General features: G+C 38.7%; 2 protein-coding genes and 1 long non-coding RNA gene across 4 annotated transcripts in view; 2 read left to right on the top strand and 1 right to left on the bottom strand.

The window, feature by feature from the left end:
* Positions 1 to 1,489: 1,489 nt before the first annotated feature.
* On the bottom strand, positions 1,490 to 10,251 carry LOC138014386 (28 kDa heat- and acid-stable phosphoprotein-like). Of its 2 annotated transcripts, none has more exons than XM_068861447.1 (6): positions 10,145 to 10,251; positions 9,972 to 10,072; positions 7,973 to 8,071; positions 7,018 to 7,148; positions 4,093 to 4,244; positions 1,490 to 2,262 (listed from the first exon to the last, which is right to left on the bottom strand). In XM_068861447.1, the coding sequence occupies exons 1-6, from the start codon at positions 10,158 to 10,160 to the stop codon at positions 2,222 to 2,224; spliced, it is 540 nt and encodes a 179-aa protein (XP_068717548.1). In that variant the 5' UTR covers positions 10,161 to 10,251; the 3' UTR covers positions 1,490 to 2,221. The 2 variants fall into 2 exon arrangements, with proteins under 2 accessions (XP_068717548.1, XP_068717549.1); XM_068861448.1 differs by having other exon boundaries at positions 7,018 to 7,145.
* A 62-nt stretch (positions 10,252 to 10,313) lies between these two features.
* LOC138014385 (cleavage and polyadenylation specificity factor subunit 4-like) lies at positions 10,314 to 21,821 on the top strand. The gene is made up of 8 exons (XM_068861446.1): positions 10,314 to 10,552; positions 11,640 to 11,843; positions 14,722 to 14,817; positions 16,214 to 16,307; positions 19,185 to 19,320; positions 20,065 to 20,172; positions 20,920 to 20,949; positions 21,677 to 21,821. Exons 1-8 carry the CDS (start codon positions 10,450 to 10,452, stop codon positions 21,710 to 21,712), a joined length of 807 nt encoding a protein of 268 aa, XP_068717547.1. The 5' UTR covers positions 10,314 to 10,449; the 3' UTR covers positions 21,713 to 21,821.
* A 60-nt stretch (positions 21,822 to 21,881) lies between these two features.
* LOC138014389 (uncharacterized) overlaps positions 21,882 to 26,334 on the top strand; it is a 201,700-nt gene continuing 197,247 nt past the window's right edge. Inside the window, exon 1 of the long non-coding RNA XR_011125308.1 lies at positions 21,882 to 21,982. This is a non-coding gene — a long non-coding RNA (uncharacterized lncRNA). The remainder of the gene's footprint in view (positions 21,983 to 26,334) is intronic.

The following is a 26,334-nucleotide window of genomic DNA, read 5'->3' as shown; positions in this document are numbered from 1 at the left end:
AATCGTTCGGCATGAAAAGTGTACAATCGAACATCGATTATCCGGGCTTGTTAGGAGACCCGAAAAGGTTCTGTATCAACATTCCAGAAATAAAATTGGTATGAAATGTGAAGATGTTTGGAGAGAAGATTAAACATTTATCGTCACCTGCTTGCGTCCTCCTCAGAACTTTAAATTTGGTCATTTCACGTCGTCCTCAGGACGAGAACGCCAAAGAAACGTTCCAGAATGTAAAACGCACGTGCAGGGTGTGCAGAGCCTATTAAAGCTGTTGTTATGTAGCGTTCTCGAAGCCGTCATCGTCGTCCTTGCTTAAGCTTCCTAATGAAAGATCGACACCGGCATCAACAAGAACGTGATTGAAAATAGAGACTCGGCAAACGGCAGGCTGCTCTTTATCATAAAACAAAAACTTCCTCGTTGTAACCTCTCTCTCTCTCTCTCTCCTACGAAGTTGCTTGACATCTGTAGATAGAGCGGTTTTCAATTGAGTGTCGTAAAACCAAAGCCAAAGTAATTACTTTTTCCTATCAAAAAGGACGGAGACAATCCAGTAAACCAATTAAAACTCGAAGTAATTACATGTAGCCGACACAAAGTGCGGGAAATGTGCCCGCGCGAGTCACGATAATGGTTTTGGTTTCACCTCTGATTGGTTGAAAGAGTGGCGCGAGAAATTTCAACCAATCACTGAGTGAAGTGATGCAAAACCAAAGCAATTTGCTAATTACTTTCGACACTCAATACCCCATTTCCGAGTTGCTGCATGCCTTAGTTTCAAAGCGAGTCCTGGTGCTCAATCATTCAAATGGAAATGAGTTGCTTATTCTCATGCAAATCAAACTCATTTCCATTTCAATAGTTGAGCACCAAGACTCACTTCGAAACCGAGACAAACAGCAACTCGGAAATGGCCTATTGAAAACCGCTCCACTCCAGCCAATCACAACACACCAAAACAATGCAATGTAATCAGAATTCGATTGGTTTTGGTTTTGAATTAGATTGCTTTTAAAAGTGGCACCAGTTTTGCTGGCGATTAAAGAGCAAAGGAATTGCAATTTACATTCAAACACTCATTTGAAAACCGTTCTAAAGAACAAGAAATGAACATAAACGACAGAAGTTCCTTTGACTTTCGGCGAATAGCAAATTTCAGCCCGACGTTAAACGTAATGAAGATGCCAAGCCTCTCTAATAATTACTTAAATTCTCGCTTTTAAGATCTTTCGGGATGGCGCAGTGGTGAGAGCACTTGGCTCCCACCAATGTGGCCTGGGTTCGATTCCCAGAGTCGGCGTCAAATGTGGGTTGAGTTTGTTGGTTCTCTTCTCTACACCGAGAGGTTTTCTCCGGGTACTCCGGTTTCCCCTCTCCTCAAAAACCAACATTTGACTTGTTTTGCGTCAAATGTAAATTTCAGTTTACAGTGTCCCCAATTAGCGCTCCAGCCGAAGAACGACTAGGCACTTAAATAACGTTCCTTTCCTTTCTTTTCCTTTTTTCGTGATCGTTCAACTTCTACAAACTAGCCAAACTTTGCAGCAACTAAATTAGAAGGAACGAAGATGAACCAGAAAATAAAATAAAAGTGCGCCGAGTGCTCACGTTTTACTCGGAACTTGGTATTTGGTCATTTCACGTTGCACATTTTCAGAGAACACGAAAGAAGTCTACAAAACTTCAAAACGGACGTGTAGAACCACCGTTTTGCTTATTAAGTGCCATTATTTAGTGGCGTTCTTGTTGAGGTTCGCGTCATAGATTTTTAAGTCCCAATGTTACAAAAATAACGAGCCCTTGGGACCGAGGTCATGCGGTCTTCTATCCTTTAACGCCTGCTGCCCATAAATTAGAGAGGCCCCGCAGCTTTTCACACGCGGTCTGTGATTGGAGAACGAAACAATAGATGGTACAGCAGAAACAATGCGCCTAGCCCCTGATAACAAAAGCAACTACAGGTCATAGGGATCAATCGAAATAGTAGTCTGGATTAGGTACACGATTACTCAAAATTATCACCTTGGATTAGGAAGTAAAAGAAAGTCATTTCATGGAAAACAAGGAGTAAGCCATCTCTTAATGGAGGTTAACTACAACAAATCTACTTGGCGTTGTTGAGAAAAAATATGATTAATTGCGACCACAGAATTCGTCTTATGCACATTCCTGTATCACTGTCTTCATTTCACCGGACGGGGAGTTTTGCAATTAGCAAGGATCACCGGTTGCCGGTTTTGGTAGCTTCGGCAGCTTCCTTCGCTGTGAAAGAAACAAAACAACACCGATCTGAACCACAATCCACATTTACAAGAATAATAAGCCCAAAAGTTTTGAACAAGTTTCGGTCGACAAAGAAAAACCCGAATTATACAGCAATTTATAGTATAATTTATAAGTAGTATACTACTTATGACAGCGGATCGAGAATAGCCCCTTCAATCATTCGTCCAGTGCTAAAGTTGACAAAAATCAGCACACGTGATTTTGTATGAAGACAATTTGAAACCATGTTTAACCAAACAGCGGCTTTAAAGGAGAGTATCATGGGAGTACGCATGTTCAAGCCGTAGGGAATGTCACCGTTTATAAGCCAATCGGAAGCGACGTTATAATACGTGCGTGGAATTTACACGTGCGCGTGAAAATCTCGCTTAGCCCTTAGCTCATTTATGATTGTTTAATAATCGAGAAATTCTTGTAAGTACGTATAAATTTCCCACACGAATTATAACCAAGTGAAGCTATGATCCTCGCAGTTACGAACGCAGCGTAGAGAAGCCTGAAAATTCAGCACTTCAACGGGGTTTGAACCCGTGACCTCGCGATGCCGGTGCGATGAATTATAACGAATCACAACGTCGCTGTTGTCGTAGACCGCGTATTTTATTTGGTCCTGCAGGGTTCGTCAATTTTTAATAAAGTGTTACTTATCGCACCCTGCGAACAGAGCCTCTCTAAAACTCCACAGAGCAGCGAGAAAGAGAGGCTCTGTAGAAATCGTCAGCCCAATTTTCTGGGCTAGTCACTCCGGGTCAAACCGCTTTAGGCGGCGCGCACATCATATTTTTGACAAGGCGAAGATCAAAATCGAGCCTTCAGTACAAAAAACAATATGGCGTCTAGGAGTACGATCGAGACTTGGCCTGGGTTTGAGACTGTCACCAAGCAACGGCTTGCGCATACTCAATAAAGACTTTTAAAACACGATTTCTGCAGAGTCCTTTCTTTCTCGTCGAGTAAGAAAAGCTCTTGCAGGGTGTACTTATCGCGGCTTAAAAGTAAAGCCGTCCTCAAAATTAAAAGAGAGGAAAATTTAGTTATTACGTTGCTTCCGATTGGCTCATAAATGATGACATTCGTTACGACTAGAACATAAGCAATATCGTGATACTCTCCCTTTAAAGTGCCCCTGTGACCAAAAAATCAATTCATATTTTTCTTTGGATTTCAAAACTATGTTAACAAAACACTAAGTGACCCACGTTTTAAGCCTTGATTTAAAAAAGACACCTCTTTATTTTAACTGTAATTTTCCTATTTAATGGTCCGCCATTACTAACATTATGTTCTTGAGAGAGCTGGATCGAGGAGAAAATGACGTCAAAGGCTCACTAGTTTAAGAATGCAATACGTGTGTACGCCGCAGAATTAATATGCAGCACGGGGGTTTTGGGCTTTCAGACTTTCAAACTCACGCTTTGCATATATAATAAGCTACGTTCACACGCTGAAAACTGCAAACAAAACGGATAAGTGACTTTACTAGGGCAACTTTCATATGACTTTGAAAAATAAACTTGAAAACAGAAATTAAACAAAAATGCAAAACATTTAATTGGCTTATCGAACAAAAACAAACGAGCGTGAATTCCCATTGGCTTAACGAAAGCGGATGGAACTTTCTGGAATGCGATCGGCATTTCGCTTTGACGTCATTTGAAATGCAGTTTACTGCCCACATTAGAAGTTTTCTTGGAAAAGCTTTGTTTTTATGCTGCCAAACATTGGTCCGTGAAACAAAATTCATTGCGAACACTTTTTGAAAGCCATACGAAAGTCGCTCTATTACAGAGGCACTTTCTGCCAAACCTTTCTTCTGTTCCTCTCGTTTTCTTGCAGCTTCTTCTCTCTGTTTCCTTATAAGCGATAGCCTCGCTAAGTCGCTTCGAGCTTGATCTGTCTTTCCCTCTTCCTGCAGTTTTCTTTGTCGCAATATGTTGCGCTGCCTAGCAATTTCCTCCCTAAAAGAGTTCAAACAGTAAACAAAAATAGGTCCGCAATGCATACTTGTGTAGGATTTCAGTCAAATAAACGTTGATGATTAGCTTTACAGTAAATGTAATACATTTTGCCATGTTATAGTGATAAATGTTGAGTAAAGATTCCGTAGAATCCCCAAGCTGCAGACGAGAAAACCGTTAGGGGAGAAACATGTTTGCACTTTTAGTTTCGAGGAAATTAGGGGTGCTTACCATTTGTCAGAATAAACCGGTTGGGTTGACCGGTGAATAATGGTAACAGTTTTTGCTAAATCAGCAAACCAGACCAACGAGATGGGGCTTACCATTTGCACTTGTATTCGGCTGATGAGAGACTGGAAACTAAAAATTTAGCAAATGGTAAGGAAATTTCCACAGTTCCGTTCGATGGGAAATGCCATTTACTGTGGTTTTTGTATTTCCCAGTCAGCAGACAAAGCTGGACGTGGCCCCAAGTTATCACAGGGAAAGGAGGGGCGGTGATTGACAGAGTTAAGAGTCACTGAAGTAAACATTTTGCTGGTCAGGGCTTGTAACGCATTACAATTGGGTGCATTTGAGCATATAGGTTTCTCAGTCACCAAATCTTTTGCAATTAACTGCCAAAATGTGTTAAGAGTCAACGCGCTTCAGGCAAGAACACTCTACTTCAGAGACTCGTAAAATATTTGTGTTCGACAAAGAGGTTAATGCCGTCTACTTTTATTCATCAGCGGAAATACTGGAATCAGTCGCTAGTAGCAGAGGAGAATTTGTTTACGATAAAGCTGGATAAATCAGCAGGCACGTGCAATTGTCAGCTAAGAGTATTCGTGCTTCCAGCATAAACTATACTTTTACAAATTAATTAGCTTTTATGTTTTAACGTTACCAGTAAATGTGAAAACTTAACAGAAATTTTGAAGACACTAATTTTTTAACTTGCGAATCTACAGAAAATGACGTCGTCACGCAACGTGTCAACAAATCGTAGTTAAAAGAGGGAGCCTCTAATTACTAATAGTAAATCTACAGGATAATACTGCTGGACTTTGTCATTATGTTTTATCTGTCCGATATAAGTTTGAAGGCTTGACTCCTTGCAATATAGCTGGCACAACTCGCTTAATACAACCGTCAGAAAGGAAGACGACTTCTCCTTACCTTGTAAATTAATCGCACCGAGAAAACAAGTCGAAATTCGCCAAATGACTACAGCAGAGAAGAGTAATGGCCACCACACAAACACTCACAAACACTCATTCTGGGGTAAAGACTTGTTTCCATATCTCAAAGTGCCCTTGGACGTGAGCGGCCTGTAACAACGAAACTGAAACAACCCAAACCTACATAAAAATGCTAACCTTAGGCCTAAACATTATCTAGAGTATTGTTTAGGCCTAAGGTTAGCATTTTTGTAAAGGTTTGGGTTGTTCCAGCTATTGTACCTTTCAACCCCCTACCGCCATCCCAGGCCCCTTGCGTCCAAGGGCACTTTGAGATATGGAAACAAGTCTTTACCTCTTTCTGGTTATCTCATTCTCCTTCCCAGGGTCCTCTCTTCCTAATAGAGACCATGTGACAAACACTTGGCTCTCGTATACAAATAAAGCCAGCCACATCGCCGGTGCTGACAAAGTGTGGGGAAATCCCACACAATAATTCAAATGACCTTACAATAACAAAAATAAACACTCCAGTAGACTCTATCTGCATGCCCATTCTCACAATTTTTATTAGTTCCACAAGGGGTTAATTTACGGCTGTACATCAGGCCAATTTTCTGATTATCAACACGAATTGGCCTGGTTCTATTAATCATCTCTACATGTACTTCTAAATTTTCTTTCGCTAAAAATAAGACAAAATGCCCAGCAGCAAACCCCAAAGGATGATCTCCAATACAAAACCCTACTGAAACTCCTGGTTCTGCATGTTGACAGTATGTACTTCTGTTTACAGTTCTGTTCTTATGTTTACAGTGTGTGTCTTTTCAAAAAGTAAACTCGTGACATCAAATAAATGACTGAATGATGACACTGTCATTGTAGTGGTCACTGTACCCTTTTCTACAAATTATGTAACACACAAGATCATCACTCAATTAGTGTGTGAACGGGGAACAAATCAGAAAACTACAATACATGTACAATGTAATACGCTTCTCAAAAGGCCACATCGAATTGATATTCAAAGTCACAGAATACAGCTTGTGCCTGGCAATGGTGTTCATTACTTTACCTTTGTGGCAAGTCACCTACATGTATTACAACCTCTTTTAAACCATCGGATTGAAAACTAATTGGAAGATGTTACATCCAACATTGGCAAGGCAAACCCTCTTGATTAAAGCAGACTCTATTTTATCCTCAATGATGATGATGATCAACATCTTATTATCACAATTTCAGACAAGCTATGTAACACGTGACCAGTTGTATTCAAATCTGCATGCTAGTTTTGAACTTAACCATGGATATTTCCTGTATAATTATATCAAAAATAGTTAGCTATCAAATTTCGTTTTGTTATAAAATAAACAGTGTTTGAAAAATGAAAAATATATTTCAAGTGTTTGAAGAATTGTTCAGTTTTTGTGTATTTTTCGCAGCAGCTTTCAGAAAAATCTTCAACATTCCACTGAAATTTCCAAAGCTCCAAAGAGGAATTAAATTGTTCGTTTCAGTCTTGTAGATACTGGTCATGTGTGACATAGCTTGACTGTGCATGTACATTGTAAGTTATTGGCAAAAAACGGTACTGTTACTGTACAAACCTTTCCCTTCGGGATAGCTGCGATTTACTTGAATCATCAGCATCTAATTCAGTTGCTTTTTTTGTTCTCTGAACCACTCTATTGGGATTTTCAATTTCTATGAGGCCACTCACACCTTTGGGTTTTGCCTGCTGGAATAGAAGATATTGCATTCCTTGAGCAAGTTAGAAGAACAAGGACAGCACAATGGTGAGAGCAGTCACTTCCCACAAATGTGTCCCCAGTTTCGTTTCCCGCACGTAATGTCACAAGTAGGTTGAGTTTGTTGGTTCTCCAGTCCTCTTCTACAAGAGGTTTCTCGCCAGGTGCTCCAGTTTTTCCCTCTCTTCCTTACTACACAGGCGACAATGCAGGTCATACAATGTAAGTCCATAGGACACTAAAAATGCTCATTAATTTTTAATAGCTCTATTCTACGAAGGGCCTGCTCACGCGTGACCTTGTAGCTCAGTCGGCAGAGCAGCGGTGATCTGACCTGGAGGTCGTGGATTCAATTCCCACCCTGGCTCTGTCCTTCTGTGGGCCCATTTCCATTAGTAGGGCTCACATGGTTCATATGGGGTAGAAACCAAGCACTTCACATTACACTCTAATCAGTTAAGACTGTTCAATATAAGTGCTACACGGCCAACATTTGCAAAAACGTAATCCTTCCTTGTACTTGATCAATCCACATATGATGCAGAGGCTGGGAATCGAACACGGGCCACACTGGTGGGAGGCAAGTGCTCTCACCACTATGCCATCCCTGCTTCCCTGAGGGAATGAATACCACAAAATAACATTATCCACTTTTTCTAAACACTAACAGTTACAACAAGCGAGACCTAAGATAGCCCGCACCTCATTATTGTTTTGAATCTTGAATAAAAATGTGACCTGATACAGAGCAATCAGCATCCATGACAGTAAATTTTGTCCTTAATTACAACAAGGCTACTACATTGTACAGTACCTTCTCTTCTTCACTGTCTGATTCCTCCTCGCTCTCAGAACCTGATTTGCCAGCCGCAGCTGCTCCCTCATCGCTCAAGTCTTGTCCACCCTTTTTCTCCTGAATACAGAATATTGTTTAAGACTTTAGCCGTTAACAAATGAATATAGGTAGAAGAACAATAATCAAATATACAGTGTACATAGGCAGGGAATCCTCTATGAGGCTTATATGATGAGTAATGAGTAAATACATGTAAGTTAACACGGCTTACACACTGTAATAATTATTATTTTACTTCCATACTGTAGCTAGCACAACAGGCTAAATTCAAGAATTTAGGGAGACAAAACCAAAAAAATTAAGCCAAGAAGGCTAAAAGTAGAGTGTGCGGCAAAATGTAACTATGATAATTATAATAATTTATTATTATTACAACTACTACTACTACCACTATTACTACTACTACTACTACTACTACTACTACTACTACTACTACTACTACTACTACTACCACTATTACTAATTATTATTATTATTATTAATCAGTCCAGGTGATAAAGGCAGTAATGTAGCAGCTCTCATAACCTTCTATTGTTTGGTATTTTAAGCAGCTTCCATTGCTTTTAAGTCTAATTCATTGTTTAAAATGGTTTGGTCTTTTGTTTTTGGCTTAAGTATCGAGCCAATCACATTATTCATTACGACAGCTGCTACACAAGTCAATAAAGGACTTACTGGTAAGAAATGAAATTGCAATTAATATTTTCACAGTAATTACTTTTGATCATGCAAAAGTAATTTTTATTATCATTAGGGCGCAACTATAGAATACAGGGCCATTTTTGAAGCAGTATTACTGCAGTGGCTCTGCAGGTCATCAGTGATATTCAATGTTGAGGTATTTCTTTGAGTGGCTTGGTGGCTCCATGGCTCGTCAGTTGACTATCAAGCCACTGAGCCACTGAAAAAAATACGCCACTGAAAAAAAAAACTTGTTTCAAATGTGCCCCTGCATTCTACATGTATAGTTTAGCCAATATTAGCATTGTGAAGTAGAAATGATGTAGAACCAAAATAAACATTGATCATAACCATTACAATTTTCTCAAATTTGATTGGTGCATTAACTGCTTTATTTTTCAGTAATTACTGTGAAGGGTTGAAGTGGGACAGTGAAATTGCACAGTTGGCTGTAATCAGATACCTGAAATCGGTCAGTTACATCAGGCAATCATATTAAGTGCACTCAGTTTAATCCACCAATCACAGAATTTATCACAATGACCAGCAACAACCACTTACTCTACCAAACTGGGGATTTTCCAAAATGAACAAATTTGTAACATAAGAGACAGTGAAAAAGGAATGCATTAATTTTATTTTCTAGGAAATTGCAATGGTTATGATTAATTGGTAACAGGACTTCGCGTCACCCAATTCAGTCTGTAATCAGACTCGTGATTAAACAAATCGGATGACCGCTCTGCAGTCCTCCGATTTTGTTAATCACTTGTACATGTATGATTACCGACCATATTGGACTCCACTGAGTCCTATTACCATTATAAATAGTAAGTGTGGGATATACCAGGAACTATCCATATCATGATGTTAATACAATAGAATTGGTCTTTTTTGCTTGAGAAAATGGGTTTCGTATGCTGATCAATTACAAAAAATATTTCAAGATAATTGCTTTTCGCTTTGAAAAACAATCACATCTTCATTTTATGAAGTTCAGCTAGGAAGTCAAGGAAAAAAACTTTCTGTAACAAAGACTGTCTTTGTAAAGAGCAAGACACTAGAGGAAATTAAGGTAATCCATGTTCTATCAAGCAACTGCTGTCGGTTCCAGCTTCAAAAAGGTAAAACAGCTTACACTATTGCATCATGCAATCACACAACAGACCAGATAACTACAGCATATAATGACTGTGTTAACATTTCACATAATAATTCAAAGTTCACAAAACGTCTTTCTCGTAAAAAAATTAAAAAGCACAAAACCATAGTTTACCCTCCAGTCCTTTTCTCGTTTGTCCTTTTCCATTTCCGCTCGAAGTTCTTCAGCATCTGTGAAATGGCGACGTTTTCCTTTATGATGAACTTTTCCTCGCCCTAACACAGCCATGAAAAATCAGATTCAGTATCCTGAAAAACACATGAAATAGGTTTAGTGTGTAAGCCTACCTCCTCTTCTCGACATTCTGCTTTAAAGAAAAAGTGGTTTTGAGTAATTTACGGGCAAAAATCATGAAAACTTGAGTGTGAAATGAATGCACTGGCTTGTAGTGCCCGCGAACTGCTAGGACAGCGTGTATGAAAATGCTATGCAGCCTGGCCTGTATGATATCAGCGGCCATCTTTTTTTTGACAGAACAGAAAAGTACATGTGAATATCGTCTTGAAAATTCGAACTGAATGCAGTGGTTGTTGGCGGCTGGTTGAATTTTCAGTTACCTTTACAAAGCGCTCTGCTGTTTTTCCGCGTCAAAATGGAAGAAATCGTCGCAAGTGTGGCAGATTTAAAGTTCGAGATCGAGATCCAGCTGTACAATCAAGTTGGTGTGCAACCTCTTCCCTTCCCGGGAATGGATAGTACCATTCTAGCCCGGCTGTTAGCTTTCAACACTTGAGATAACGTTAATTATCAGGAAGGCGGCATTCGGAATTCTAATGGACGCGTGCAGGCTGTCTTTCTCTCCCTGGGACAGCGAGGAGTCTGAGAGCCTGCTCGCTAATCAGTGTTTTGAGTGGCTGCAGAATTCTCAGCTATTTCTGAACGTCAATGTGTTTATCTTGCAGCCTTAAATCGAAAACAAAAGGCGGCTAAACTTCAGAATACCTGGCCACGATTGCGTGACATTAAATGCCTGCTCCCGTAGTCCTGCAGTCAATAAATATTTGCATATGGAAAGAAAAGAAAAATACTTTAGAAGCATCCTAAACATTCATAATAGCTAATCTTAGGCCTAAAAACTTTTCTTTAGGCCTAATTAGGCCTAAGGTTAGCTGTTATGAATGTTTAGGATACTTTTCTTCTAACCTAATTAGGCCTAATTTTTTTCCACTGGAGAACTGTGGGACTGTGGGAGCACTTGTTGTAGATCCAATTAATATTCATTTTTTTCTACTACGGGAGACCAGGACTACGGGAGCACTGGTTCTACATCCATTTAATATTCTTTTTTTTTTCCACTGTGGGACTATAGGACTGCAGGAGCATTATTTCTAGACCCATTTAATATTCTTTTCTTTTTTCCACTGCGGGAGTGCGGGAGCGATATATTTACTAGCCTAACATTCAATGAGCCATAAAATAATCTTTTTTTGAATTTAATGATTACAACATGACCGCGGGACTACGGAAGCAAGCGTTCCATGTCATGTAATTGTGACCGGGTATTTTGAAGTCGCTCCCAAAAGGCTAAATAACAGAACCAACTTAGACTTTTGAAGCCACTACATGCCTACAGTACTAAATGACAGCCAGCTTTAATACAAGTGTACCAGCTGAGATTGAAAGAACAATACGCAAAACATTAAATTTTTCCGAGAACAACTTTACAATTTCTGTTTTTCTATGAAAAAAATTTTTTTTGCAGGATTCAGCTATTTTTTGATTTAAATGACAAATTTTGCTTGTTCTTGTCGTGTTTTCTTCTTCCCTGTTCTTGTCCCACAGAGTCTGGTGCAGCTGTCTGCGAATATTTCATGAGGAACGTGTGTAACAGGGGGCCATTGTGTCCCTTTCGACACACCAAAGGGGAAAAGACTGTGGTATGTAAACACTGGTTGAGAGGGCTGTGCAAAAAGGGTGATCAATGTGAGTTTCTTCATGAATACGACATGACAAAGATGCCGGAGTGCTACTTTTATTCCAAGTTTGGTGAGTGTACATTAGTATCCATCTGGCTATTTAATCAAATTCACCTGAAAAACTGCAGGTGTAAAGTAGAGACTAGGAAGAGTAGTGGTACTTGTCTTTATGCCAGTGACAAGGGATTTACATGTAGCCCCAGGGGACCAATTATTGGGGACCCCACAGAAACCAACTTGATTTAAATTTATGCGAATGAAAGAAATGTGTATTTGAAGTGCAGGTTATTGATGAAAGATTGAAGTGATCCTTGCAATTATCTGGACAATTTAAACAATATTGTCTCTTATATACACCTGGCCCCAGTTGTTCAAGCGATGGATAGCACTATCCGCCGGATAAATCACTATCCACTGGATAACTCAATTGGTTTTGCTAGTGTTTAGAGTGGTTTTCAATTGAGTGTCGAAAGTAATTAGTGAATTACTTTGGTTTATGATTACTTCACTCAGTGATTGGTTCAAAGCTCTCGCGCCACTTTCTCAACCAATCAGAAGTGAAACAAAAACCAATCGTGGCTTGCGCGTGCACATTTTCCCGCGCTTTGTGTCGGCTAAGTGTAATTACTTCGAGTTTTGATTGGTTAACTGGATTGTCTCCGACCTTTTTGATTGGCCAAAGTAATTACTTTGGTTTTGGTTTTGGTTTTACTACACTCGATTGAAAACTGCTCTATCCGCTGGATAGTGATTTATCAGGTGGATAGCGCTATCCATCATTTGAACAAGTTTACCGTATTTACCCATGTATAAGTCGATCCCGTGTATAAGTCGACCTCCCATTTTTGATGGCAAAAAAAGCAATTTCTTAATTTCTTTGTTAAAATCATTATGTTACTGGGACACTAATCTTGTATTCTTCGATTTCTGGAAGTGTGGATACACAAAAAACTCAGGGCCTCATTAGCGCCTAATAGTTTTGTGGTTCAGCAGTTGTTGTACATGTACATTGTATATGCGAGCATTTTGTCCTTGAGTTTCGAAAAAGTTCTCAGAAAATCGAACATGTAAACCTCAAACTAACCTGTTTCGTTCTTCAATGATAAAGAGCTTTAGAGGATAAGCACAACATCACGAAGCAGGAGTCAATCTTTGAAAATAACTTGCGAACAATGCGAAAATGTGCAAGGTTTAATTGCTCCTTCACTTGTAATGGGTCACATGATAAACAAAACAAAACTCATAAACCAAACAATACGAAGTTTGCAAAAGCATTTAAATCAGCCAGGTTTGTATAAAGAATAAAAAAACAATCATTACCAACCAGCATTTTCACGCAGCACGAGTGACGATGCTTGCACGCAAACACGAGGTATTGCACCAGGTTACTAAGCCGTTGAACAATCGAGTTTATTTGAAGAAACAGAAATGCCTTTAATTTTAGAGCTTTCCGCCTTTGGAAAACGAAAATTTCCAGTGTCTGTTTCATATTTGTGCTTGTGAGTATCTTCAACATTTAGATTTGGACAAATCCTTTTTCATTTCAACTGGAATTGCTTATATACGGTACATTCATTTTGAAGTCTTTTGTCATTCTTTTGTCCACTGCGTTTGTTGTGCCCAAGACAACATTATGATGTCAATTTTGAATAAATTACTTAATTAGCAGGAACTTTGCTCAAAATCTTTGACCCGTGTTTAAGTCGAGGGCGATTTTTGGAGCTTCTTTTGAGGCCATAAAAGGTCGACTTATACACGGGTAAATACGGTACTTGTCATTGAGGGTGGTTCAGGTGTCATTGGGTTAATAAGGTTAATAACCTCTACATCCACTTTAAGAGGCAAAGGGTTGAAGTTTTTGATTTCAGGCAGCCTCTAAGTACGTACATGTAGTTCCCCATTGAAGAGTAAAATCATCTGGTGTTTGACAGAGTAAAATTCCCTTGTAGGAGGGAAAGGGATAAAACAATAATATTATTAATTTTTGTTAATGGACCTGCATGTACATGTAAGTAACAATATAATTGTACAGTCTAGTTGATAGAGCAAGTTTCGATCGAGTGTCATAAAACCAAAACCAAAGTAATTACTTTGGCTAATCAAAAAGGACGGAAACTATCCAGTAAACCAATCAAAACTCGAAGTAATTACATGTAGCCGACACAAAGCGTGAGAAAATGTGCACGAGTGAGCCATGATTGGTTTTGGTTTAACTTCTGATTGGTTGAAAAAATGGCGCAAGAACTTTCAACCAATCACTAAGAGAAGTAATGCAAACCAAAGCAATTTGTGAATTACTTTCAACACTCAATTGAAAACCGCTCTAAAGGGTTGTGTACTTTAAAGCTTTATATGCTGCAGTAGGATTGCTGTTGTTGTCTGCAGTACCCTGATCAAGACATTCACAGGATTAATATTTATTAGAAAGCAATAATTTTAAAGACTAGTCAGAGGAGGCTTGTTATTTCATTTTTCTTTGAGCTTGTCATTTTTACAATGATTTCAGTCATTTGCTATTGTATATCTGCAGTTCAGGATCAACCTGTGTCAATATACATTAATTTGTTATTAGTCTGACTCTTTCACAGCCAACTTTGGGGGTGTCTTTTAGCTGCGGCATTGTGTTACATCCCGTAAAGGAAAAATATGCTTGTATGGATTTAGGGAAGACCTCAGCTTTGAGTCAACTGCTATGTACAGTAATAATAATGTACATGTAATTAAAGTTTGTGAAGGTCTTTCCAGTGTTCAATGTAACAGTCTCTTGAGGATTTTCTGGCAAGATTTCCACAGGTCCTTACTTACTGTTTCAAGAAACCAATATCATGTCCTGCATGCATAATGAAATACTGTAGGGACCTGTGCAGCCGAAATCATTGCAATTTTCTTGTGCCTAACCTCATTCAATTATCTTGGGCTCTGACTTCATGTCCTTGCTTTAATTTCAGGGGAATGTAGCAACAAGGAATGCCAGTATCTTCACATTGATCCAGAATCTAAAATTAAAGACTGTCCTTGGTACGACAGAGGATTCTGCAAACATGGTTAGTTTTACCTGCTGCATTGCAAAAGTCTGAGAGTTCACTCTTCTACAGTATGTATGGCATATTTTTGCTAAGACAAAATGTTGATGATTTTCACTTGTTCGATTGCTCAAACTGGCTTTTCCTTTTTAATTTAACTTGTATTAATTAAGACAGAAGAAAGAAGAAAAGATTGAGTTGATGTGAAGAGTGAAACCTGGAATACTGCCTTTCATCTTACTAATGATGAGAATTTGATGTTATCAACTGAATTAAAAATTTAAATAATTAATAAATTAATTAAGAATTCACCACACATTTTCTTTTGAAATTTAGGCTGTTACAGTAACTGTAGCTATTATTTTGTTACCAAACATGATATTGACTGGACTAATACAAACAATGCAGAGGTCATTCCCCAGGATGTAATAATTTTTATTATATAAACATCAAGAAATACCAAGTGAGCTTTCGCATGAAAACATGATATCTTCACATGTGAAGATAACATGTTATTTTCACACGTCAAAAGATCTCTATTGCTATGGTTACGTATGAAAATCGTGCCTTTCGATGCCTTTCGTGAAATGAGTTAGTATTTCAAGAGAAATTTTGTACCTCCGCGCAGCCACGTAATATCCTCTATATACATGTAAGTCTAAGCACTTATTTAAAAATGGTTAGCTTTCAATAACTGTCACAGTGTGACTTGCATGTTGACTCACATAGCTTGCCCTGTTGGCTTGCCTGACTTGCAGCCATGGCTCGCTGGGTCGCACATTGTCCTCACTCTGACGTTTTGAGTGTTAGCTCTTCCTTAGAGCTAAACCCTTTTTTGCTTCTCATATAGTGGGACTACTTTTTGTAACGAAAAAACAGTGATATTGATTATTTTAATAAGTCATTTTGGCAATTTGTTTATTACAAAATTTGTCTCTCAGATTTTCAAGTAACAAGAGCAGTATATAACTACCGGAAAGTAACCACATTACAATAATTTAATGTTAAAAACAATGTTGTTATTATTTTGTACTGTTACAATATTAATAAACTTCGATTTATCTTGAAATGAAATTACTCATTTTGCAAAATGGCATGTTTACAAGCTGTCTTCTTTTTTAGACCCCCAAAAAACTAATCCCCTGTTTTCTAACTACACGAAGACCCCCAAAAAAGGAAAATCCCTTTTTTAGACAGTTGATGAAAATAAACCAGTACAATTAAAATTGTACCAGTTTAAATATTTTGTTCCAGTTCAAACTATTTTGTACCAGTTCAAAAACAAATTGAACTAGCAGTCAAAAAACATACATGTGCACATTAAAATCCAGTGCACTAAACACTGGATCAAGTAAACTAAACTAAACTTTGGTTTTTTTTTCATGTTAATTAATATTTTTCTTTCTCCCTGCTTCAGGCCCAAGCTGCAGGCATCGGCATGTCAGAAGAGTGATTTGTCTCAATTATATGTGTGGATTTTGTCCAGAGGGCCCCAAGTGTAAACACATACAGTATGTACAGTAAATAGTTTTTTTTAGCTATTTAACCTGTTGAGTCCTGAACCACTACTCATTGTTGAGTAAAATCGTCTGGTGTTCGACAGAGTAAACATCTTTCAAGTCTCAGTCCCAGTGGTGAATGCATGAAAACTTAAAGGACAGTTGTTTGACAGTTTGACAGTTTATTGACAATAAAAACGTAGCAGCCAGTAGGCTGAATTGCGTAATTATTTACAAAGAATGAATTAACTATTATAACAATAATTATAAGACTATTTACAAGTTGGATAAGAATGACAATTAATGAATCTAACTAAAAGCTTAAAAATCTAAGACTAAAAATATATTCATCGGTGCGAAATGTACTTAAAACAACGAATTAATATATTTGCTCATTGCTGGGATAAAAGATCTTTTATAATGGTCAGTGCGAAAACGTGGCAAGGTGAAAGTATACAAGATTGTAAGAGGCCTTGTGTCTTGGGGGGACAAGATTGCTAAAACGCTCATTACTTAAAGTGTTTTAAGGACAAATAGCTGGTCTTTGTTTTGTGTCAGTTGGTAAGGTTTACGAAAAACGTATGTTGAATGTCGAGGCATTGCCTTTGAGGGCGCCTTTATAGAATGTTAGGTACCGGTACCAGTTTTTCTCTTTTACTTGGATTTGTCTAAATTTGGGCAACTTGTAGAAGGACAGCACAATGGGTATCATTCTAAGAAAAAATGAAGAACTTATAGAGGACAAAATATTTTAAAATTTTATTCTCAAATGGTCTTGATAACAGCAAACAAACTACATATACCATAGTATTCATTAAAAAATGACAAGATTTTATTCTGCAATATGCATTTTGATCGGCCATCAGTCATCTTTAGTTGCAAGTGGACGTTGCAATGTGAATTTGAACTTAAAGATACTTGTAATGTCAACTTTTTACGAATACTATTTTATATTTTTGATTGAATTTAATTTTAGGCAAATCTGAGCATTACCGAAAATTCTACAGTGGTTCTTTATTCCTCAGCTAATCAATGTTTACAAAATGTACATTGTTTATATTTGTGTCTTGTCTGTGGTTGAAATGGCTCCAGGAGCCCAAAGGGATTGTATAAAATAATTTCTAGATTTAATTTAGAATCTTGTTTCAGATAGTACTAAGAGGTTAATAAATAATCAGCAAGATGTGTATTCTGCAAAATGTTTTTAAAAGTTGTTTATGGTATTTTATTATATTTTGGAAAATGATTCTGCTATTACTATAGGTATGAACAAGTATATTCTGTGTATAAACTGTTTTTTGACATTGTCTGGTTCTGCCTTACAGTAGGTTCTCTTTTTTTTTTTTTTTTACCTGAGACCGTTTAAGGGCCTACTGACGTATTTTTTGGGGTGCGTTGCTAAGGATGTAATGTTTAAGTAATTTGAGAGAATTTGGCATTATTTTGGTCATTTTCCAACTTTTGTAAGCCAATGACCCTAACTGACATCATCATGCCATGCCCATGGTCATGTGACCAATAAAAGAAAACTCTAAATTTGTCTCGGTGCTACGCAATTTGGGTATTTAATCGGTGGTTTGATAATTTGTATTCGTTTTGCATCCAGCCAAGCATGGTTTTGTTTTTATTTTGAAAAATATTCTTTTTAAAGACATAAACGATACTGAAATACCCATAACTTTTTCAAAAAAGATGATTTCAAAAAATCAATGCTTTGCTATATTCTGTATTTGGGGGTGAAACGTGCCATTTAAAAAAAAAAAAAAAGCAAGACCACCGGAAATTTAGCTTTTCCTTAAACCGGAAGTCAGTTCGTTTACGCATGAGCAGTTAATCTGAGAACGACGGTGAGGAAGGGCAAGAAAAAACCTTCAATGGAAACAAAAGTTCGTGTGGTGACTTTTGCTTATGAGTGGGTTTTCTTGTCAGCTCATGATATGATGATGTCAGTCACCGGAAGTAACATTTCATTTCCTTAGCAATGCGGGAAATATCCATCTGTGGGCCGTTAAGGAGGCTCAAACCAGTTTTAACACTTTCAACAAATGTAGTATTTGGAAGGATTAAATCTACTAAGGTTTTTCACTTAATGATAATGTTATGATGTCATATGAAACACCAATAGGTGCTTAACAAGATGCATTCATTAATGTGACATGATGGGTTACCATGGCAACAAAAGAGTCATCTTAAAAACAGCCTATATTTTGTGTTTAAATGCTTATATCAAAAACAAACTTGGTGACCCCCCTTTTTTATTGCTGGAGAGTGATTAGAACACTAGGATAAAACTTTCTGCAAAGTTTAAAAAATTCTCTGTAGCAGATCCATAGCCACCTTCACAATTGAAAATTTTTAAGGTGGCTCTGAATCCGCTGCAGAGATTTTTTTTAAACTTTGCAGAGAGTTTCATCTTAGCTTGCTAATCACTTCAATAAAAAATGGGGGTCACCAAGTTCGTTTTTGAGATAAACTGTATATGTATTGTATGATGTTTCATATGGTACCATAACATTGCCATTAAGTGAAACAGTGTTGCTAGCGTTAATCTTTGTAATAACACATTCCCTCCAAATTATTGAAACCGGTTTGAGCCACCTTAAAACAACAGTGAAGGACGTAAAGACTTGCAACTGCTACATGTAGATGGTGACACTAACCCTGTAAGGTATACGTCAATCATGTTATCAATTCCAGCTGGTGAACTTACAGGGGCCACAGAGTATGTTTGAAACTGGGGGCTACGTTTTAGTACAGATCACAGAAGTTTTAGGGGAGGAGTGACAGGTTTAGGAGAAGCAACTCTCAGCTCCCTCTCCGTGGCCCCTGACTTGCTTGCTCCTTGGTCACTCACAATGCTGTCTTTTGCACTGATTGACTTTTCTACAGTCCACGGTTTGAACTCCCAGTAAAAGATGAAACAAATGAAAAGAAGTCAATGGTGAACATCGTTTGTCACTACTGCAGTCTACCTGGTCATAAAGCATCAAGCTGCCCTTCCAATCCTCACAAAGAGAATTTTAAGGTATGTTCCATGAATATGTTGTTGAATATGTTATATTCTCTTCTGGCTCTTACATGAACGTGTAACATTAGTTTATGTTTGTGGACTGCAAGGCTATAATTTCCACCATAAGTATTATTATATTATTTCTACCTTATCTTTATTGTACCTTTCATTAACATGCAGACATTCAAATTCCAATTTGCAGTTTCGTTTTTCAATACTGTCAATCAGTGACTGTAGCTGGGCAGGTCCAATGGTCGCGTCAATAATAATTAATTTTATTGAAATTAATTTGTCTTTTCCTTGTTTCTGTAGCCCATGACTTGTTGAACTTCTGAGCATCATCAGAATTGGACCACAACTTGGGCAAAAATGTTAAGGCTGGTTTTCACTAGCGACGCAAGCACAAGCACAAGCATAAGAGTGCTTATTTCACCATGAAAACGGGGTTTGACGCAAGCATAAGCGCCAGCACAAGGATCAGAATTTTTCCTTTTCCTTGTGCTTGCGCTTATGCTCACGTTCGCTTGCGTTGTGTGAAAACGAAACGCAGCATAAGCAAAAGGAAATTTGTTGCATCTAGCCAATTAAAGCACTCGTTCCAGATTCCCTGCGTCTGAGGCATTGGAACAAAATGGTTGTTGCTGTGATTGATTTGATGCTTATGTTGACGTTCGTTTTCACCAGCATAAGCTTCGTATGCTTGTGCTTGCGTCGCTAGTGAAAACCAGCGTTAAAAAATCCCATTCATTTTGTCAACAGAACCTTGGAAATCAGTCCAACATAAACATTGTTCCAACCACAAATCAAATAAACACAGAACATGAACGACCAATGCGAAGACCCCTGGAAACTGTGACCTGTTACAAGGTATGTGGAATTTTTTTGTTTAAAGTCAGACAGTGTATGGTCAAACATGACCAAGCGTGCCCCTCAGGACATTATCAATGCATTGAATCACTTAATCACTCGAAGAAGGTCAATTATTGATGGATTAGTTTCTTTCTTTTCATTCTTTTATTATTATTTTCCGACAAGTTAAGGTAAAGAGGCAAAGCCAGGGGCTTAAATGGCCTAATGGTCATCCGGAAAATAATTTACTTAAATATTGCCAAGAATAACAAAATTAATAAACTGTTCGAGTGAGGTCTTGGGCTACTTTTGACAACAGTTTACTTTAATCCGATCTATGGCATTATCAGGGAATTTAGATACACTGAGAAACAAGAATTCAGGATCACAAACCACACATACACACAACCGTGGACGTTCATTATCATGCAAATTGATCAAGGAGGTGATTTGCGAATAAATGATCACTGTCCTAGTGAGCTGATGTCCCAATAATATTTTTCAGTGCTACCATCCGACATTCTCACTTGCGTTGTACTTTCTCCCTCTCAAGCATGCACATTTAGTATTCCGAGCCTCCCTACACACACAACGCGCCATTCTAGTCTATAACCCACCTTGATAAGCCCTGCCTAACATTGAAATTTTATTATCTTCAAGAAGGCTTGTGCGTCTGTGTTAGCCAAAATGGCAAAAGCTTGAACATTTCAGAGAAAACCCCAAACTTCTAATAATTGTGGATGTGTTCTTTTACATTCTCTTTAGTGTGGAGACAAAGGTCATTATGCTAACAAGGTAAGGTTTTAAATTTTATTTGTAAGATGGTGTTATGACCAATCAGCAGGTACTATTGGAGTCACGTGTACTCCTCTGTAAACCCCAATACAAATCAACTGGGGTTTAGGAATTATTAAACAGTGGAATTGACTTTTAATTCAAATTCCTGTTCAGCTAATTAGTACTGATTTACTTTTGATACAGATCTTTATTATATGGCTCTGTCTCACAAGGACTGGGAACTACCAAATTCCCGAACTTGATTGGCTAAAATCCATATTGACCGCTGTCTAGATTTTCCGGTCTAGACCGGCATCTAGACTGGTAAAGTTTTGCGGTGAAAAGGTTGCAAACTAAAATACAAAAATATGGAGTATTTTCTTCTACGAATATTTATTTATGGAAGTGGCAAAAAGCATGATGAGAAAACAAACTCACTGCGTTCGGTCTGTACTCACGACCTTGGTCAAGATTCTCCCATACAGACCACCTGCTAGGTTAATAAGAGCTAAATACTGTATTCAATTTATTGCTTTATTTCACAAGTGCAATAAAATATTCGCGTCTGGTCTGTCTAGGCGTTTGCAATGGGTTGCCTTCGGCTCGCCATTGTAAACACTCATACAGATCTCTCGCTCATATTTCATCAACTACTTATATTTTTGGTGGCCTCAACTGTCTTACAAATGAAAGCCCTTGTAAAAAAGTGTATACTGATACAACAAAATATTTTTTTTTTTTGCAGTGTCCCAAAACCAGATCAGAGTTGATTGGATTATAGTGGAGATTTTTCATTTTACGTGTTGACACCCTCTTGTTTTCTTTATGGAAAGAGCCTTTCGTTGATATTTCTAGCAAACCAGCCGTGGAATAAACCCCTCGATCCCGGATTTAGTTAAATTATATTCCTGGGTTATCTTGTAGCCCAAAAATGCGATTATTACTAACCTAGCGTAAATCCAGTTGCTTGAGTTAAAAGAGAACTAGCCTCAAGTTAGATGGAAATGATTATTGGAAAAACAGTGATCAACAATCAGAACAATGGCAAGAGGTCATAGTTTATATATTAGGGAGCTTAAGCACGCGCGTTTCAGCCCTGACCACGCACAAATCAGATCGTTTTTCGAAGTGAAAGCCGATCAAAAGTTTAGATCGTTTCATTCAAAACTTAGTTGTGAACCGAAGACAAAAGATTGTGCATGGAACATTCCATTTTTTATCCGCACCCTCCCCCCTTCCCCATTAAAGGCATTTTTTTTGTAATGTCAAGAAGGACCCTGTCGGAATCTGGAGTAGAGGGAGTCGGAATCGGGAGTAGAAGGGGCCTGGGTGCGGATAAAAAATGAAATGTCCCCATGGGTCACGGTAAAGTTACCATAAAGCGCGATGTCACTGTTCTCGCTTTCGAAGATGCAGGTTTCATGACTGGTCCATCCATATGAACTATGAACTTCTAAACCGTTCATTCAACGTTAATTAGTACTGCACGCCATCGAACAACCTGGAATAACCTCGGAATAATTTCAAGAACGTCAAGCAATCTCTTTGGATGACTATCGTTGTCCGTTCTTGCTGGAAGCTCCCTCTTTTGCAGTACGCAGATATTTCAACGGCTCTCGGGATTGGCTCAGAATTATGCTGTGCGTGTGGTACAGTAAGAAACAGATGTACTTCGAATGAATAATAATAATAATAATAATCTGGCCTCGGTTTTTTAAAAGGTGAATATCTTTTTTCCGGTGGCCGGCGAAATCCAGCGAGCAAGAAGGCGCGGGGGAAAGAACCTTCTCCTCGTGTTCCCGATGTCTCCTCGTATCGGGGGCTCGTTTCTCGTAAGTCCCGAAAAGCAGTTCGTCAAACTATGATCCACTTATACTGAAAAGCTACTCGTTTAATATGCTTTAGAGACAAGGAAAGTCAAACTAATTGTCTACTTTCAAACCTTGAAGCAAGCTTGAAGCATCATCATTATTTAAGTAATAGAGGGCGTTTTCCGTGTTTCCATAGCCTCATCTAAACACGAGGGGGAGTCCTATTGCTTTTATAAAATATTTCTCAACGATAATTCCACAAATGAAGAAACAAATGACGGAAAATTCTTGATTGAAACAGATTTTCTTGATACACGCTCATATTTCTTACCAGCCAATCAAAACGCGCGTCTGACAGCATACAACCAATGAAAATACGTGATGTCGCAGCCGTGTTTGCATACTCTCACCTTAACACAGCTATTGACCAATGAGAGTGCGCGTAAAATCCCAATTATTTTATAAAACGGTATGGTAGGAGCCCATCAATTGGATCCTCTATCTACGCTTATTCCTTGGGTCAACCCTTTCTTGAGTATATTTCTTTTTAGAACGGGTGTCATTTCCACGGCGAAACGCGAAAAGAGAATTTCACCGTGATGGGTGTTTGTTGGATTATGACGTAAAACAAGAGTACTGCCTTACACCTTATACCAAATTGGCCGCCGTTTTAGAATTAATTTGTTTGATTGCAAATTGGCCCTTTTGGCATCGTTCAAGGTTTAAAATTCTTTGGAATTTTACGTTTGAAAGCGAGGCCAAAAGGGACCAATTTGCGAGGAAACAAAAGAATAATAAAATGGCGGCCATTTTGAAATAAGGTGTTAGAGTTAGCTCTGGTTTGATTGGACTGTTAACGTCGAAACTCGTACCAGAGGCGTTCATTAACAACTCTGCTCGGGAAAGGGTTGACTCCGAGGCCCAGTGTGAAAGATAGAGGCTCCACTGTGGTTATAGAGGAGTCTGCGGCACGCGAAAAATATTGGGACATTTGAGAAACAGGCCCCTGGCCCCAGTTGTTAAACTCAAAGCGTGGCATGTTCGCGCGAGAACGTGGATACTCGTTAGGCTTTGGTAGATTGTGCTAGCATAATTTAGCAAAACGAGCATTATTTTAAGCCTTTATTTCAGTTTGGCACTGCTAGCATAATCCGAGCTTTTATGCGTTGAAAACTAAAAAGACCCATCATAGTTCTAGAATAAATCAGTTTGTGTTTTATTTCTGTATTGTTTTTGGAAAATGTTGAGGTATGTGCTAAGGCCCATGGTGGTAGACCAGGTTTCCCTGTGCATGACTCTCCTCAAGCCACCACGCTTATGGCTCGGCGGCTTGGCCCCTCAGGCCACAGATCAAAGATGGCGTCGTCCTCGAGTACTTCCAGCGACCAACAACCTGATAACCTACCCCATTGGTCTTCTGCAGTTATGAAGGTTCTGCTGGTGCAGCCCTCGTCTGCAGCCTCTGAACGAGTATTCGCTATTCTTAACTCATCTTTTAACGATTCACAAGAGCATGCTAAAACTTTCTGACCCGGATTCAGAACCCAGAAACGGTTGATTTTGATAGCATTTGTTAATCATTTGGCTTTTTGAGGTGCGCACATGCGTATTTGCAATGCTAAAGACTGTAAGACTGGAAGGTGGACTATATGAATGTTCATTAAAGTCAGAATTGATAGAGTTAAGGTACTGGTGATCTATATATTACTCAAGATCTAAGTAGCATAATTTCGGTGACAGAAAGCATAATTTTCAGAAAGTAGCATAATTTTGGCATAATTTCTAAAAAATATGACCCCTGCTAAAAGCATAATATGCTTTATATGGACCATTTTACAGTTCTGTGCTCCGTTACCAGGCCTTTGAATAAAAGTGAGGCTAGGGTTGACCTTGTTTTGATGCAGACCTCAGCCTCGCTTTTATTCAAAGGCCTGATGACTGAGCACAGATGGTCTTTTCTTTTATTCTTATTTGTCTCTCTCTGTTGAGAAGTTTCTAGATGTCTGTAGCCAACGGGAAAGAAATGAGGTAAATTCAGACGAGTTTCGAAGCCCACACTTCATCGTTTTCCGTAAACGCGAAGCTGAATCTCTCTAATGTGTACGCACGCTAAAATCGTCGTTTCGACAGTTCACTTGCAAATTTTGTATTCTTCGCCCATGCCCTCGGGATGCACTCTGAAGCACTCAGGGGTATATCTGGCAGTAGGGTCCCCCCCCCCCCCCCCCCACCCCACCCGAGATGACCTGCGGCTTTCTAATACAACTGATATTCTGGGGAAAAAACCTCACCAGTCATCAACGCCATTCCTTAGTGGTGCACGCCCTCCTAAGAAAAATCCAGGATCCGCCCCTGAACATAATTATAAAAATATTACCTTTTGGGTTGTTTGGTATGTGGTTTCTCTGTGTATTTTCTTGTTGCATGGCATTTTAATCAAACGAACACACAAATTGAGCCAAGTAAAAATAAAAGCAGGATTTATTATACAACTTTAAATTCATTCATTTACAACAGAAACTGTATAAACGAGGACCTTGGCCAAAAAAGAAAACAAATTAAATGTCTTCACTGCTCTTCACAAATAATTACTTGAACAAATACAACGTAGCGTATGTTCATTCGCTTTTGTGCTTTTTTCGTACAACTCTAAAGAATTATCACATGAAATAGCCTCGGCCTCGGCCTCGTGCGAATTTGCATCATTTACAGGCAGCGATGTCGAATGTGGACTTACAGTTCGAATCTAGAACTTCACTTATGACAAAGTAATCGCTACATATTTCATTGCAAGTGAAATTCTGTTCTGTCCACTTGAAACCCTACCATCCACTCATAGGCCAGGAATCGCACAGATGTCCATTGGCACAAAAACGTCTTTAGTATTTTGCTACAATTGCACCAAAAGAAAAACGTGGCGTGACCCCCTATACTGAGCAAGAACGATAGCTTTGCACGGACTCTGCACTTTGGTACTACATTTTGGTATATTTCCTTGCCACCTGGCAAAACAACTACGTTTGTGGCTTCACAGCATTCAATTGCAACTCGTTCTGTTATGTTGCTGCCGTTTCAGGCAAAGCCAGGCTACATCCTCATCCTCATGACCGTTCAGCTGCAGCGTTAAATCACTACTGATCTCGGCTGTAAATGAAGCAAATGAACTTGTATTTATGACTGCGTGTACCTCACTTGCAGAGAAATACCTCTTACTTACTAACGGAGTTTGAGGTCCATGTTGTAAGTTACGGGAACGCCGGATCTGTGGCAGTTTCACCTCAACATTTGCTTCAACATCCGTTCGATTTTGTTGAACAATGTTGACTGTTGGGGGTACCGGTGAGCAAACGGTTTCAACACATCATCAACATCGATTCAACTTCGATTCAACATGTTTCAAAACGGTTGAAAGGGAGGGGAGGGGGGGTGGGTGCAAACGATTTTAACATCGCTGATCAACAAAATAGAACGGATTTTGAAGCAAATGTTGAAACCTTTTACTTGGGCCTTTAGCGTGATTTGTCAGTGTTGGTAAATGGGGCTGTGTATCTTAACTTGAGGACTGGAAACTGGGGGACACTTTGTGATGTCC

The sequence above is a fragment of the Montipora capricornis genome, chromosome 8 (assembly GCF_036669925.1).
Source record: "Montipora capricornis isolate CH-2021 chromosome 8, ASM3666992v2, whole genome shotgun sequence".
NCBI lineage: Eukaryota > Metazoa > Cnidaria > Anthozoa > Scleractinia > Acroporidae > Montipora > Montipora capricornis.
Note: the sequence above shows the minus strand (reverse complement) of the source record. Positions and strands in the feature narration are given on the sequence as shown.

Excerpts from the sequence above, each read along its gene's own strand:
- LOC138014385 (XM_068861446.1), top strand. The coding sequence starts at position 10,450 with ATGGAAGAAATCGTCGCAAGTGTGGCAGATTTAAAGTTCGAGATCGAG. Across the intron at positions 10,553-11,639 it reads TCCCTTCCCGGGAATGGATA|AGTCTGGTGCAGCTGTCTGC; the intron begins GTACCATTCTAG and ends CTTGTCCCACAG. Across the intron at positions 11,844-14,721 it reads CTACTTTTATTCCAAGTTTG|GGGAATGTAGCAACAAGGAA; the intron begins GTGAGTGTACAT and ends CTTTAATTTCAG.
- LOC138014386 (XM_068861447.1), bottom strand. Across the intron at positions 7,149-7,972 it reads CAGACAGTGAAGAAGAGAAG|CAGGCAAAACCCAAAGGTGT; the intron begins GTACTGTACAAT and ends CTTCTATTCCAG. Across the intron at positions 4,245-7,017 it reads CAGCTATCCCGAAGGGAAAG|GGAGGAAATTGCTAGGCAGC; the intron begins GTTTGTACAGTA and ends GAACTCTTTTAG.